We start from the raw sequence: 16,689 nt of genomic DNA on the forward strand, positions 1-16,689 counted from the left end.
GATTTATGTACATTGCCAAGAGCCAACACACAAACATTTGGAAGATATTCTGTGAAAATGAAGAAAACAATCTGAATGTTTCCTTGTGAACCTTCAGTAATAGCTACAAATATTTGTGTTAACATGCTATTTATTTGGTAGTTTTCTTACTAATTATCAAGTTTCATTTCAGCTCTCGGGAGAGTGCTGGAAGGAAAGGCAAGAAAGTAAACCTGATGGGTTGCTGTTTGAGACAAGGATCCAGCTCTGATCAGGTGTGCTCTGCTCTAGAACATTCCTCACTGCAGGTCTGGGCTGCTCTTCTACGGCAGCAGCGAAGACTAGTCATGAACTCAGTAACCCTTTCCTTACTGCAGAAATCATACCGGAGGAGTCTGTCTTTTTGTCCATGTCATCAATGGCATGATCTATCTGCTCTAAAGTTTGTAGACACGTGGACTCAATTGCACAAAGGTGCGCAGAAGATGAAATATCACTCATTTCCCTACGATTCAGTGACTCCTAAATGACCTTCTGAAATCAGATCTCTGTCATCTTTTCCTCTCTCGTGAGTCTCATCAAACCCTGTGCCCAGATGCTGTTTTGGAAGTTGTTGAAACCTGAAAAACAGTCATCCATAATGGGATTTCCGGCTTCAGAAAAAAAACCACCCACACCTTCAGCATCCCTTTCCTGTTCACATATCCTCTTCACATGTTAGTTGTCAGGCCTGCAGTGTCACACCAGTCCTCTGCCCCACATTTCAGGAAGCAAATGCCATTGGCTTCCACAGTAGAAACACCCCCAGAAAATAAGCCATAAGCATCCAGAATGAAAATGATAAGCCAGCAGAAGTGTTTGATGATAAAGAGGTAGCACGTCCAGACCAGACAGAAATAACACTCTAGACTTCGGGAACACTTAGGTATCTTATTAAGAAGTATTATTTTGCAGTACTTAAAATTGTGAGCTTTTCTAAAATACTTCTGTCAGCTGTAACTGCTTGGATGCACCTCTGCTAACCAATCCTGAAACACCATTTTGCTTTGACTTAAGAGTCTGTGGCTTCAGCTTCATCTGAAGTTGTTCACATTCCTGTTTCATTATCTGCTCCTCGGCCATTAGGGTTGCTGGTGAACAGGGGTAGTCTGAAGCTCTGACTGCAGACACTGTCTGACCGCAGGCATTTACCAGACCATAAATGAACCAAAATTATTGCTCTGGACCACTGGTGGGCATCTCCCTAAGCAAAAAGGGATGCAACCAGGTGTGGATAACAGGGACGCTAAGCCAGCTATATCCCTTGCATCGTAAGGTGCAGGTCCACATTACAGACCCTGGTGTAACTACACAGCCATGGACCTGCAGCCACAGTTTCTATGTTCACATCATGCCTGGGTCCAGCTCTTCAGCAGCAAGATATTGGAAGTGCCTGAGCTCACAAAGGGAGAGGAGGTCGCCTGCTCTGCCCTATTAAAAGGCTCAGTGTTGCCCCTAGGAGTGATAAAGCCACAGGTAAACTCACTGACGACTGTGGGTAGATACACTTCATGGCCTTGACACCATAGAAAAGGAGCCTACCAAAAGCAGTTTCCCTCAGCTCCACTCCAGCCAATAATTCCCATAAGCCAGCTGCTCCTTTTCCTGGAAAACAAGAATAATATTTTTTTGTATATTTTCCAAAGTGTTATTTTCAAAAACGAAATAAGGCTGTGAGACACTACAACTCACCAAGGATGCAAGGGACAAGAGGGAAAAAAACTAAGACACATGGCTTTGGTGGGGTGGGAAAGGGGGTGCTCATGACTTCTGCTGGATCAGGCTGAATTCAGACTGACAGCATACAGACCATCTGGAGTCAAACCCCGCGTACCTTCAGCTTTGCTTCCCTTCTCCCAGATTTTCATAAGAGAGAAGGGCAGAAAAGGAATCTGGCCCTTCATTCAGACAGTCAGGCACATGATGGTCTTCCCAGGGGAAAGCCTTTGATCTCATTACCCATGCCAGGATAATGCCCATGAGTACATTTTAGGATCATCACAAGTGGCAAAGCCACTAAGAAAATACACCATGTCAGCCACAACTACCAACAAACCATTGCTTATGACAAAGCAAGGTGGTCCTTGGTCTATAGGACTAAAACCTAAGGCTTTCAAAACCCATTTTGGGCAGAAAAAACCCAAACAAACCCAAACCCATCAACATTATTTATGAGAAGCACAGCGAGTACAGAGAAAACAAACAGCAGCTGAAGTGGTCCTGGACCAGCCCTGTGGGTCTCAACCATCTGAAACCTCTGCCTGTGTCCATGATTAGTGTTTACTAAATTCATATGCTCTGGCACCAATAAAAGACTTCAACACAAGCAGACTGCACAGCCACTAGGATTTTTAAAGACCAATAAATTATCTGCTGCTTTGGAAAAGCCAGTTATCGTATTTAATTTGACAGCCCCATGCAGGGTGAATTCCATAGACACAAAACAAATGTCAGGCCTCGAGACTAACACACGTTTCCCCAGATGCAAAATAGACACTCACCAGTTGCTCTCTGAGGAGGATGGAAAAAGCTAATCCCTCTAAATTATGTAAACCAAACGGAGAGTGAAGGCTTAAAGCCTCGGCATTTATTTTTAAGAAGTAAAGCATAAACCACACTACTGCTTTCACATCTGCCTTCTAATTTTTTTCTTTGCCTTTGAATGATATGCAGTACAACTATTTTAAGATCTGCTCCTGAGTGCCTGCAGCTGGCACAGCTTGGAAGGAATAGTAGGTGCTCGTTTTTCCTCAGGACTGCCACCCTGGCCCCTAAACGCTTATTGTGCTCCTGTGGAGAGACTGGGACCAGGGAGGATCTTTTCCAATCCAGCTCTCGTTTAATTTTGCATGAAGAAAGCCAGTGAGGAGAGAGCTTTCTCTTTTACTCATCTTGTATCTCATTCAGATCTGGTCTGGAACAGAAACAGAGGAGGAACATCCACTGAACTCTAAGTGCTTTCCAGCTCTGGTTCACATCTGTTACTAATGTATCTTTACATTACTGGGTAGTTTGACAAACAAGGAAGTCAGAGTTGTCCCGTGAACTTGGTCCTATCATTTCAGAACTTGATCCCTGGCTCTGACGCCAGCCTCTCGGAGGGACGGATGTAATGGCATGGTTCGTTTTTTCCCCGTTCGCAAAGTTGAAATAGCAACGCTTCGCTTTGCCATAAGCCATGTCGGGATGCAGGGAGGAAGAGCGCCGTGTAAAAAGTTGGTGCTACTAGAAAGCGGTCTGACGAGGCGGTACCCTTACTGTCGCTTTGCTGTTACGCTTGTCAGGACAGGGAGAGACTGCCCGGTGTGCGGGGTGGTACTGGTGAGCAGCACTAAGCAGGCAAGAGGGAGGGAAAGAGAGCGCTCGAGGTCTTGAAATGTGGAGCAACTTGGCCGGGCCGGCTAGCAAGCACTTAGCCAAAATTTACGCATGCAAACGGCAGCCACCGTCCCACGTAGTGAACGGCGGCGTTACCGTCAAACACGCCGAGTGACAGGGCTGCGCTCCTTCCTCTCGGAGACCGCACCGGGTAACGCTTGCAGGAATCTACAGCGAGGGGACGGCGCCACCTCGCCCACCCGCCGCGCCGCGCCGCCTCACCGGGGCGTGCGAGCTGCGCCCGGCGGCCGGCAGGGGGCGCCGCAGCGCCGCCGCCGGGCGGGCGGAGGGGCGGCCGCGCCGCATTGTGCGGCCGCGCCGCTGCCGCCGGCGGGAGCGCCCGGGGCCGCGCCCGCGTCCCTCACCCGGCGGCGCCCCTCGCCGAGCGCCGCGGCGCAGCCCGGGCACCGCCGAGCGCGGCCCCTCCGCGCTCCTCTGCGAGCCCGAGGAGGTGAGCGGCCGGCGGGTGGGCGGCGCGGAGCTGTGCGCGCCCGCGGAGCTTCTCCGCGGGTGCGGGGAGGAGCGGTGGGTGAGGGGGGGGCACGACGACAAGGTGCCCGGTGCGTGCGGAGCCGGGCGGCACCTGCCGGGACCCGGGCGGGGAGCAGAGCCCACCCGAAGTTACGGGGCAGGCGGTGATGAATCGATGCCGACACGGAAATGTAGGTAGAGGCGGGTGCGCGGGCGCGGAGCGGCAGGTCGTGCCGGGGGCGGGGGGCAGGGTCTGGCCGCCGACGGGGCGCGCAGCCCCACGGCACCGGGTTAGGTACCGGCAGGCGAGCGGGAGCTTTCGTGGGAGGGAAACACCGGTGTCCCCCCCCCCCCCCCCACCCCGCGAGGTGATCCAGCTCCTGAAGCAATCTGCGTTTCTAACTGCGCAAGTGAGCGCGCTCTGATATTTACTCTTGGGCAAAATGAATCAGGAGCGTAAATATGTTAGAGATGAACTGGGACCCCTCTCTATGCAAGGTGTCTCTTCTCTTTCTTTTTACAGGCTTTTTATTTCAAGAAACATGTTTGAAATGCGTTTTGCTGTAGAGCAGGTAGTATTAACGTAGAGCTTTCTATGTCAGAATTTGTGGCTAAAGCAGACGCTTTGGCAAGCCTTCATAACAGGCTGTGTTCACAAGTAAAGTTCTACCCTGTTTTAAAGGGAGACAGAATTTCTGATGTTTTAGTCAGGGCTGAGGACCATCATCGTCATCACAGTTGCCATTTTTTCATCCAAGATCTTAAAGCATTCTACAATGACAGGTACTGTTATATTTTTTACTGTCCAGGTTAGAGAAATCAAGGAGATGAAGTGTCAGGTGACTTGTTCAAGGTCACACAGCAAAGCTGTGAATAGAGATGATTCCCGTGTGGCCTGTTAAAAGTGTATTACCAGAAATCCTGGCATCCTTTTCCTAACCCCGTGCTTTGCCAAATGTTTATGTACGAGCTGAAGCAGCTTAAACAAGGAGCACTTCTAGGAGAACTTCTGGGTACAGATTTGTTTAGCAGAATCGGCAACGTACAAGTGCTTAGAGGTTTTTAAGCAACTGCAGCTGAGTAACTGAAGCCTTTGTGGAACTGGAGGGCTTGAGGAAAGACCAGCTATCTGCAGGCACTATTAGTGAGTGCTTGTGGCTTTTAAATCCGTTCTACAAAAACTGATTCATTGGAGTTGAGGCCAATATTATAAATATAAGCATTGCAGCTGAAAGAATAAGGAACCTTGTGAGGCAGGTACTTTGGATTGTTAAGTACCTTTTGCAATATTACAGTACTGGTGTGAAACAAACAGCAAGAGCTCGAAAGCCGAAGGCAGGTTTTGCATGAACTGTGCCAAATGTGTCAATAGCATTACTGCAATGTTTGAAGCAGGAATATAGCATCAGTTATCATGACTATTTAAAAAAAGAAAAAAGGGGGAGGTGAGGGAGAGCCTGGCTCCTTACAGCTCCATCCGTGTGGTGTTCTTCCCCAGGCTCTGCATTGACGTCACAATGACACGGTGAAGCCGAAGACAGGAGCTGGGAACGGTTCTTCTCCTTCACTTTTGATAATCGAGTGAATTTGTCGCCACTCTGTTCTTTCCAGCATGGCTAAGAGTGCAGAAGTGAAGCTGGCGATATTTGGTCGAGCTGGCGTGGGCAAGTCAGGTATGTTTGCTGTCTGATTTTTTCTTTTGCTTGTCATCAGGTAACTTTTTGCTCGCTCTGTGCAGACAAACTCTTGGTACAGAAAGACAGCTGTGACTTTATTCTTGTCAGGGAGGTCAGGATCAGGCTAGGAGTTCTCTCTTTCCTGCTTTCCATGCTATTTTCTCCAGGTTCTCCAGAATAAAAGTACTTTCATTGCTTTATAAAAACCCCAACAACAACAAAATCCAAACTTCCAATCCCAACTCAATCCCACTTCTCATGAATAGAGTGGTAAGATTGGTCTTTTCCATTGGAACAAAATTAGTATTTGTCTTTTCACAGCTTGTGCTAGGTGAAGGTATTTCTGTTATGCTCCCTACCCTGTAAGATCAGATCCTCTGTTAAATATTGGATGACTTCTGTAATAGCTGTAATTATGCTTGATTTCAGTGGGAAATTTTAGACTCAGCAACTTGAAGAATTTTTATTCTCTGTGCTGTCTTGGATTTATATATTTACCAGGAAACCAAGGAAATATGATATGTAAAGTTTGCATTTGGGGAGATCTTTTGAGACACAAACATAGTCTGGTGAGTTCATATGGTAGAAACACAAGGGGGAGGCATAAATGTTAAAAATCCATTTCTACAGACGGGCTTTGCTTTGGTGAGACAAGGGGCGTAACGAGAGGGTTGCAGGCTCTCTCAGGTAGTTCGGTGGTGTTGCATTAACTTGACAGGACCACTCTAACATGTCCTTACACCACAGGGATGAGGAAATAAGGAGACCGAGTCTAATCATGTTCCTGTGCCAGTTTGGGAATTGTAAGACACTGTTCATTCTAGAGAAATCTACACAAAAGAAGCCAGGACGTAGGATGTACCTATAAGAGCATTAGGTGAGACTCTCAGCTGCTGTCAACGAGCTCCGGTTCCCCAAAGTAACTTTTATATTAGAAGTGCCAAGATTCTGGCCCATAAACTGCTATTATAGTTTTGTTAACTTTGGAATGGGTTGTTTATAAAAACATGCTTACCCCAAAGGTATTTCACCAGAACGGTATCAGTGAAGTACCCCTGTCAGCCTTCAGGAAAAAAGGCGTACGTGAGGCAGAGATTGTTAGAGATTATACGCTTATACAAAGACAATGCAAATTAAATTATACCTTTTTGAACAAAATACCTGAGGGAATGCTGATAATATACTGGGATAAGTTTAAACGGTTCCTTCTCTCCTGCCGCACTCACCTCCACCCTTCTTTTGCATTTGTATTTCACTGTCCCCTCCAAGTTTTGTGTGTAACCTCAGCAGTTCTCCTTTTGGTTTGTCTTACATTTGGTCGAGGGTTTCTGTAGTTGTCCAGTCTTTTGGGTGGATTAAAAGTAATGCAAGAGGATGTTGAAGTATTTGCAGGAGAATTGTAACACTAAAAGCCTCCCCTTACCCTGATATTCTGAGCCATTTGAGAGTTTATACTTTAAAAACAAAAAAACTACCAGTTGAGTGCTCAGTTCAAATGCGTGACCAGTATAGGATTAACAAGAGCCTTTTTAACCAACTTCACTATACTAGGATTTTGTGGTAAAAATGTTTTCCTGTAGTCCTGGAATTGGGTGGGAGATCATTTTTAATGAAAAGCCAATAAAAACATCCTAGTCTTTCAGAGTCGTCCTCCTCTCTCTCTTTTGGTTTTTTTTTTTCCCTTTGAGATGCAAGCAAGTATTACATAAAATATGACTAAGGCCCTCTCTTTTTGACTGTGACCACGCATGTGAATCTGTGTGGAAATGAAGGCGCAAATAAGTGGCAGCACGACCAGGTGAATTTAAGTGGGTGGACAGACCACAGAGTGCTACCAGCCACCTCAACAGAGGAGCAACTGTGCCTCCCAGAATCTCCAGCTTGCTCATGAAAACCCCTCTTATACGTTCCCATAAACAGATCCAGTTCCAACAGCTCGGCCAACTCCAGCAAAATAAGCGTGTGTGTCTGGCGCGGGTGGGGTGGGTATCTGAAATTACCAGTTTTCCTGTAGCCAACAGTAGGAGCTGTGGAAGTGCTGTTACACCTTTGCTAAAAGCAGAGCTGGGCACAAAGTAGTCTTCAGATGGCTGAGTTGGGCGGGTACGTACCCTGCTAAATTAGTGTTGATAGTATCTTTTTTTAGTAATGTAATTCCTTATCCCAGTGTCCAGCTTGTAATACAGTGCTGAGGCAGGATCCTGTGGCCATAGGTTACTAGAGTGGGGCTTGGCCAGACAGCTGAAAGACAAGTCAGACTCTAGAAGCAAGAATGCAAGGCAGAATGCTGGAGCACTCTAGACACATGTGATGAAAAGGAGACATTGGGTGATAAATAAGGCCACACTAATTGCCAGAAAGTCATGCCAAAATATGGTCACTGGCTTGCTTTCTTGGCTCTTCTTCATTTGCTGAGGAAGAGCCAGGCATTAGGTTCTTAATCTGTAAGTGGCTTCACCACCTGACAGCATCTGTGAAGTTACAGACACATATTGTAATATCCTGGAGAAGCTCCTCTTCCAGTTCCTGACTAGGACTTTGGATCAGTGAGTCAAAGCAGCTACGAAGAAAGAAGTGTTGTGCTTTGGGACATGTGGAGAATTAAAGCTGCCCCTCACGCACCATGAAAGTCAATAGAACTGTTACCATTACTGAGAGCTGCGGAACATCCTAGTCTCATTGTTAATGCTAGACATCTGTTTAATGGGGTGCAAGGTTCCTTGTTCTACTAAGTAGTCCCTTCCAATTCATCCAAGACTCTCCCAAACACGAGGTGGGAAACCAGAACACTGTTCACAAGTCAGAATAGTGATAGCATCTCAGAAGAGAGTTAAAGCCAGGAAAAACAACACTTTTCTCTGCTTTCTTGCTGCTTACCAAGTTTCCATGGTTCAAAGGTTTAAAAAACAAACAAGGGGGAATAGCAAGTCTGACTGTCAGCTTTTTACTGTTCTTCCTTGCCTTGTCTCCTCCTGCCCGCTGGAGAAGGCCAGCAGAATTGCTAATCAACTCACCTGTCATGTTTTGGTTTTTATTTAATGTAGACCTAAACCTTTCAAATACAAAAGGAGGAGCAAACCAACGCAGGAAGGGGTGTGTAAGAATGCTCTAGTAAGGCGTGTTATTCAGGATTACACTTAGTATATCGCTGGTCAGCTCATCTGGACAAGCTACCTGGGCAAGCTCATCAGGTACAAGCATCCCAACCTGCTCTTTTACAGTGAACAGGATGCTCCTCTCTTCACCCAGTTCTTAATGTAGAGAAGTTGCATAAACATTGCTTTAAACTAGCTGAAAAAAAAAACCAACACACATGAGGAGCTCTGCCTGAGCCAAGGAGCACTTTGCTGCTGCTTCACTTGGGAAGAAGAGGAGACGCCCTGTGGGTGGAAAGGGACATTACTAAGCCCTGCTATAGATAACAGGGCTGCACCTCCTAATCTGGGCTAAAGTAAAGCGGCACTGAGGGGAGAGAGAGCTTTTAAAATCTTTTTCTTTATGTCCAAGAGGAGCTTGGAGGGAGAGAAGAATTAAAGTTGAAGTGAATTATTTAAACATTGCTGTTTAAATTGTTCTTCTGCTCAATCCTACAGCTTCATTCCTATGGTAACAAAAGTTAGAATTTCCTAAATAGCTCCTTTCAAAAATACAGCAGTAACAATTAATAAAGACTTAAAGGCCTTGTTCTTCCATGTCATCACAAGGTACAGTACGTGCCCAGAAAGTTAAAGAGGAGTGAAAATGTATGAACCAGGAGGAAAAAGAAGGGCATGTGCTGGATAGCACTGTATGGCTGATGCTTTTCCAACACATAATTCAGCTGACTATGAATGCTCAAAATACCTCTGCTTAGGAGCCTTTATATTTTGGCCAAAAAAAGAGAGAATGTCCAGCTGCGGCATGTGCTATCCAACTTGCCTTTTTGCTGTGTGTGTGCCAGGCTGAATACTCCAAGCTTCTGCATTAGCGTGTATGGTGCACCTGGCCACAGGCAGATGCAGTTCTCATCTGTCTGGATGGGCTGTGCAGCTGCAGCCATGGTACGTGACACAGAAGCGTGTGTGGTTTCTACTGGTGCTTAAGTAAGAGGGAAGATACTAAAGCTCCCACAGGCTCCCCCCAGTAAATGTGTCTGCTTCTAGGCAGCTATGTAAATTGTTTTCTTATGCAATCAGGTACATGAGGCACAGGGCTGTTTTCACCTTTAGGTCCTGCAATAGCCGAGATGCTTGTGTTTCAGCAAGAGGGTGATCGATAAAGTGGCATCAGTAAATACCATCCTGCAAAGAGCCTGTCCTATCTCAGAAATTAAGATCTCTCCAACTTCAGTCATCAGCGTCACAGTTGGGAAAGTTTGGAGTAGATGTAGATTTGTATCTGTTGGCCTATGCTATTTTCTTCCCCATCTAACCCAGGATGGGGGAATGTACTTGCAAGAAAGATATCTGGATTTGAAAGTTCCTACACAACAAATTCAAGTAACAGCCAAGGTAGAGAGGCCTACAAATCATCTGTGTTTTGTTTTCGTTATTTGGGGATATGTGTGAAACGCAGTATGAGGGCTCACTTCCCAATTGCAAGGTCTGGGCATGTGGGGAATAGAACCGAATTCAGTACACTCCCCACACCCCCTTCAAAAAACCCATACGGGTTACTGGGAAAGAAGCCCATTTCAAAGCGATTTTCTATTTCACAAATCCCTGCTCATATGTTTTCCCCTACTAGTTTCATTTCAGGGACTTTTGGGGAGGAAACATGGGTTATTAAGAAGTGATTAGTCATCAAGCTCACAGCTCTGCTAGTAAGGCAGTGAAAGCTACCACAAAGGCTTCAAAGTCCATGCTATACCAACTGATGTATCTAGGGAGGATTACTGTAACAAAGTGCCTCTGAAATCCAGAAGTGTGGGTGGAAGGAGACTGCCTGGATTTCTGTTGTGTGGGTTTTTTTTTTGTTTTTTTTTTTTTTTTTTGTTTTTGTTTTTTGTTTTTTTTTCTGGTAGATCTGTTGCTTTTTTTTTCTTTATTAAGAATGGCAATGAAACCAGATGCTTAAGCAATTATTCAGTGATCAGGTTTAACACCCACTATTAACTGTCCCCCAATGTTTCGCTGGTAAAGTACTCATTAAATAATCCCACTTTTTGCATCCTTTGGTTTTATGCTTTTCAACCAGGTACCGATTCACTGAAGGTACTGTACATGTATGTGCATACATACTAGTAGAAATGTAACAGTAATTATGTCACTCTGGGTAAGGTTTTGTGGTGATTTCTCCCCCAGGAAGCATGCAAATACATCCCCGTGGAATAGATAATATTGCAAGCAACCAGTTGCATTAACATGACCTTTCCACACTTCTGTCCGGTGGATGACACTAATGCCTATACAGAGGGTGAGCCATGGGTTAATGGATCGGTGAAATAAGTCGCTGTCACCCATGAATGTGTGGCCCTGAGAGTCCTTGCCGTGCTGACAAGGAGAGGGGCTACTGTTGTAGTGGCCCCAACACATGGTTTTGGGTCAGGCAGGGTGTACATTAACCAAGTGCAGGGCCCTACTGGGATCAGCAGTATCTGTGGGCACTCACAGCATGTGGCTTGGAAAAGCCCCATTGTGTTACCACACATATACAAGCTTTTAGTCAGCAGCTGCATGACAACCAGTCTTTCTTGGACTTTCTCAAAATTGCATTTGCTGATTCTTGTTTTGCGAAAACTGAAGAGAGGGAACACCAGAAACCCGGGCTAGACACAGAAGCATTTGCCCTGAGTGCCAAGATGGTCTGCTTGTATCTGTTACCTCTTCCCTTTCCTCTGCTTGTTTGCCTGTCCATGGTTCACTATAGCCTTGCCCTTGGTATAGAAAGCATTCATGCTCTGCTATACATTCAATCTTCCTTCTGGCTAACCATGAAATAATAAAACGCAGAATTTCTTTAACCAAACGCCAACATTGTTCATTCAAGCATAGCTGCCTTCCCTGTTCCATCTCATTTAACTACATCTGACATTGGCTCTACCTGCATCTCCTCTGAGCAGCTGGTGGCAGCTGTTAGAGCTAAGACTAGTCCTGCTGTTCTTTGTTTCTGTTTAGGTTAGGCTAAATATAGCCTGCTGTTTGATTACTGGGGAAGGAATGCCAGGATTCAAGATTTATTTGTGCAGCACAGCTTTTTCTCTAGGCCTGTGCTCAGCCACCCCCTGCAGTGCTTGCCTTGATAAGATAGCTGCCCTGTCCACTTCTGTCTCCTCTAGTCATTGCAAAAGACAACTGAAAAGCTTCCTGGTGGAGTCCCAGGAGTCCTTCACCTGCTTACTGTGAAGCCTTGCAGTGTTTTAGTCAGTCTGCAGTTCCCCACAGGGTTACCAAAGGCACTGACATCTCCCAGGCTGCTGACCCTAATGGTTCCTTTTAGAAATGTTAAGATTTTTATTCTTCCACAGACTTTTTCTTTACCTCCCTGGTATCTGAAGTCCCTGCCTACCCCTTGCCTTGCATATGCTTTTTTGCTTCATCTCTTCTCAGCTGTCGCCCGTCCCTCTGCCAGTGCCACTTTAGTACATGTTCCCTAAAGTCTGCGTATGGTAGGATCACTTCTGCTTTGGACTTTACATGTAAACTTTGTATTTACAAGTTGCCTTTTCAGCCTCCTCACTTACTGCTTTCTCTGATCTCCAGCTCCTTCATTACTCTTTGCCCACACTGTCAGCGCATCATTAAAGGCTCAGTGCACGAGATCCACATGAGCTGACCTGGCAGCAGTGATGTGATGTGGCAAAGAACAGCCACTCTGAAGTGTTTCCTACTGTCTTGGAAACCATTCCTTGCTTGAACTTTGAAGCTGCTCCAAGCTTTGACTGCTCCATATGGTCATGTGAAGCCAGCCTCACACAGATTAAAAAAGGAAGCAGTATATGTCTTTACATAGCTAGCCTTGGTCATAGAAGTGGGTAAATTCACCTATTTTGGCTACGTAGCAGAGCAGGAGAAACAAGTTATGTCTGTATTTCCCAAACAGACTTTCCTTTTTTCTACATTTAACTTTGCACCACCATTGAGCCTTTTACATTTACAGCACCCAAAAATAAACATGTAAGTATATTAAAAACTAACACCATCTTAAAGTAGGAGGATGAAGAAAATGTTTTAGGCTTCAGCTAAGCTATGGTTACAGAGCTGTCATTAGCTGCTGTTGAGTGAAGGTGTTTGTGACCTCTCACTGCTCACCTGGGAGGCACTCCCAACACTGCAGTGACCAGGAGAGTGGAAGAATTCTTCTAAGATAGTAGTAGGCAAGGAAACTTCGGCATCCTCATCCATTTGCTGATTTTATTCTGAGTCCATGTTTGCTCAGCATTACTGACAGTCTTTTATTACACCCGCTGCTGCAGAGGCAGAGTTACAACTCTGGGAGAAGGCACCCCTTGGCTTTCCTTCTATTCCCTTCCCACACGCAGTTTGCAGGGCACGGCCATGAGTGGTCCCCATTGCTGCTCTACTGCTTGTGGGACTCCCACCTCACCAGCTATGAACCTGGCCTGCTGTTTGAACTAGCATTTCTTTCCATTCACCTCAGATTAAAAGAGCTCCCCCAATTTCATTTACTCCTACCTCTTCCTGGAGTCAGATAAATAACTGAGAATGGGGGTGCATCTGTTTCTATCGCCTTTTCATAATTCTGAATGGGAAAAGTACTTTTTATGATTGTTTCCCACCAGGTAGAGCATTCACACTGCTGGAGTTAGTCTGCAGCTGTTACAGTTTCTAATGGATTTGCCATGTAGGTGTTGGGAAATGCCATATATTATGGTAGTGACGCTGTAGATAACTCATTCTATGCATACAGTATGAAAAGATGAATGGCAAGAGAAGCAAGAAGCCCTGGGGAAGGAAGTAGTAGATATATTAAACATATGTGCGGCTTTAAAATGCCATAGAAATTGGCTGGAGCCTCCAGCTGCCTTTCCAGAAATGTTAGACAGTAGTCTGCACACAGGAAAATGAGAGAGTATGCTGAAAACATCAAGCCTGGTTTTGAAAGCACATGAAGCTCCTGATGTTCACAGGTTGTTTTGCTGCTGCAGCTCAGGGGTTGGCAGAGAAGCAGCTTGCCGACAAGCAAGGGCAGGCAGCGCTGCATTACTGTGTGGGAACTGTTTAGATAAGTGGCTTGAAAAGTTTTCAAGCTGGAAGGATGCAACTGGAGAGTGCAGAGGATACACTCTCCCAGGGAGGGAATTTCTTTAGCACTTGAACAGCACTCTAGCTTTCCAAAGGGCTGTGGGAACAAGGGCCACCACCATGACCCTCCTGCAAGTCACGCCACTATGACTATCCTCAAGTGGCCAGTATGGACACTGAGGCAAAGGAAGGAGGAGCCTGATAGTCTCAAGTCGCCAAGGGAATTGTGACTCAGGCATTGCCAAAGCTTCTTTCCATGATTTCTCCTCTGGGCCAGGGCTGCCGAGATCCAAGCCTGCAGATGGCTCCCAGGCAGGCAGTAGTTACCCAGCATCTGAGCCCCAACCCCTATAGGCCCTGTGGGATCCCTATGGTCCTTTATGGCTCATCCACTGCCATTAATTATTAACAGCAAAATAGAACATTGAATAACATTTATTTTCATTAAAAACATATTTGGCAATCCTGTCTTTCACTACTTACCCAGTAGGATTTAATTTCATTTTGACCCACAGGACCACAAGCATAAAAGGAGCTTGTCTTTACCTTCTTTCTCCCTTTCATGCAGCTATATTTGCCATACAACCCTGAGTATAACTATAACAATCTATCATGGATTTGCATAACCCTACTCTAGAGGGCTGCTTTTGTCAGTGGCTTATCTCTGTGCCTGCCATGGGAAACAAAAATCCCACTCCCCACAACAGCGGAAGCCAGTTATACAAAGCTGTTGACCATGATCTTTTCCTGACCCTCCCAGCAATTGACCTGTGCCCTTGAGGAGCTTTACAAGTGAGAACTTCAAGTCTGACATTCAGAGCAGGAAAGTGCAAGAAAGAATGTAGAAGCCAAAAAATCAGAGTGGGCTATTTATTTCTTCACTGAAATAGGGCTGCAGAATAAATAGAAATATATTGGAGAGTCACCACAGAAGAATGCAGTATTAGACCCATGGGAGCAGAAAAAAAACCACAAACAAAAAAACCCCAGAGCCCCACACTCTGCAAAACAGGGGGCACAGGAGTCTGAGTGCCAAAACAAACACCTTGTGTTAACCAACCTCAGTGGCAGAATCTGTGACACCGAGCACTACTGCTTCACCCAACTGGATGCTTGTGGTTACATATGCTGGAGCTGGTTCTGCTCCAGGCCGAATTCCAACATGAAATAATTTAATAGTGATCCACAGCAGGAATTTGTCCCATGAGTCCACGTCTGCTAGATCTATTGCCAAACTTTCAGGAAATTTATCTCCAATTAAGAAAAGTTGGCTTTTATCTACAGGGAGTATGGTAGGTCACAGGAGATTATCAGAGAGGAGTGAAGAGGAATATCAGTGTCGTTATTTATGTATTTATTTAGAAAGATGTCCTTCAGTGACATGTGGTCTTTTACCCGTTCTGGCAGCGGGTGCCTGCTTACCCCAGTGGAGGAGCTGGTCAAAAAGCTTCTTTACAAAGCTGGGATCGTGAAGTGGGCTGCCCACCTTCTGCTGCCATGCTGTGCCCACACAACCACCTTTTCCCTTGCTGCAAGAGGGAGCTGAGGAAATTGCTTTGTTTCCTGACCACAACCAACAAATTCACTAAAACAGGAGGATCGAGATCTCTTGTAATTCATATCCTAGCAAGTGCAACTGCAGAGAAGGCCCTTATATCCACTCCACCTGTTTATGTTTAACTTGCTGATCAAATGATAAAAACAGGGAGCACAGCAATTTTCCCATAAAGATGCACAATCCTGAGAGCAGAATGCCTGCTGCCAGGAAGCTGCAGGCAGAAAGGTTGAAGGCAACAAGAGACGACTTTATCCAAGACACAGCTTACTGTATTTTAATTATCAAATATTCATATGCTGTGTCCTATTGATCAATAGGACACTGTGTCCTATTGATGACTTTGTGAGTAAAGAAACATGCTTGGTCATAGAGCTGTGAATAATCCAGCCAGAGGCTAGTGAACGTAGGTTGGCCATAGATGGAAAACAATCAAAACCGAGCAGAAAGAAACCCATGCTTTTGAGATTTGATAAGTGACAAATATAAAACAAAATTCTACCCTTTAAGTGTCAATGGATGAAGGATTCTTTAATGACCTGTACTGATTGGTAAGATATGAAAAGTAAATGACGTAAAATGAAATCCAAGCTAATTCTTTTTTTTGCGTGAAAGGAAGTGATTAATCTGACTGGATGGTTCAGACCCATTTGGAGGGAGAGGCAGAACTGTCCTGGAAGCACCAGCTGACCAACCTTCTCCTCGTATAACTGATATTGCCTCACTGAAATAAAAGCAAGCACTGGATGAGGCAAGAAATCAAGGTCTTGCCTTTAATTAATCTTCAGGGCCCCATGGTAATCTCAAATAAGTACATCTTACACAAGAATACTTTCGTTAGTGTTCGGTGTAATTAAACCAGTCTATTTCTCACCACCCCCCACCACGTATCCTCAATATCACTTTGGTAATGTCTCAGGGATTTTTGTTCACAGTTTCTGACCTGGCATCTGAAACAACCAAGCCTCTGTCATGAAAACAAACTACCTCTATTTTAAACAATAAGTATGACTCTTTTCTTCATTAATTTTATTTTCAGGATCTAGCGTGAAAGAGGCACCTGAGCTTTGACTCAGCACCACTATGGTGGAAACGAACAGAATTCACATAGTACTCAGTGTATGTTGGGAGGAGTCTGGGAGCCTGTACTACAAGAAATACTTGTATAGTTTGGACAGGTCTTACATATAGCTTTGCAGACTTCTAGGGCTCCAAGGAAAAGACCATGCACCATTTCCACTCTTTCCTGCTTGAAAAGCCAGACACAATGGATTCTGAGCTAAGAAAGGAGCTTGCCTGTTCTGTTTTTGTAGTCCCCCTCTACAAAATAAACCACCAAATTATATAGGAATTTAATTCCCCTATTTGATTTTCATACTGGAACCTCAGTAAAGTTGCCTATTTCATA

At 45.2% G+C, this 16,689-nt stretch overlaps 1 protein-coding gene across 8 annotated transcripts in view; it reads left to right on the forward strand.

The window, feature by feature from the left end:
* The first annotated feature begins 3,672 nt into the window (after window positions 1-3,672).
* RERG (RAS like estrogen regulated growth inhibitor) overlaps window positions 3,673-16,689 on the forward strand; it is a 110,168-nt gene continuing 97,151 nt past the window's right edge. The window contains exons 1-2 of one of the 8 annotated variants that reach the window (XM_075115144.1): window positions 3,673-3,847; window positions 5,479-5,540. In XM_075115144.1, the coding sequence (XP_074971245.1) occupies window positions 5,480-5,540 (61 nt within the window). In that variant the 5' untranslated portion in view covers window positions 3,673-3,847; window position 5,479. The other 7 variants (XM_075115113.1, XM_075115108.1, XM_075115155.1 and 4 more) reach the window with 7 other exon arrangements.

Source organism: Phalacrocorax aristotelis, chromosome 1 (assembly GCF_949628215.1).
Source record: "Phalacrocorax aristotelis chromosome 1, bGulAri2.1, whole genome shotgun sequence".
Lineage (NCBI taxonomy): Eukaryota > Metazoa > Chordata > Aves > Suliformes > Phalacrocoracidae > Phalacrocorax > Phalacrocorax aristotelis.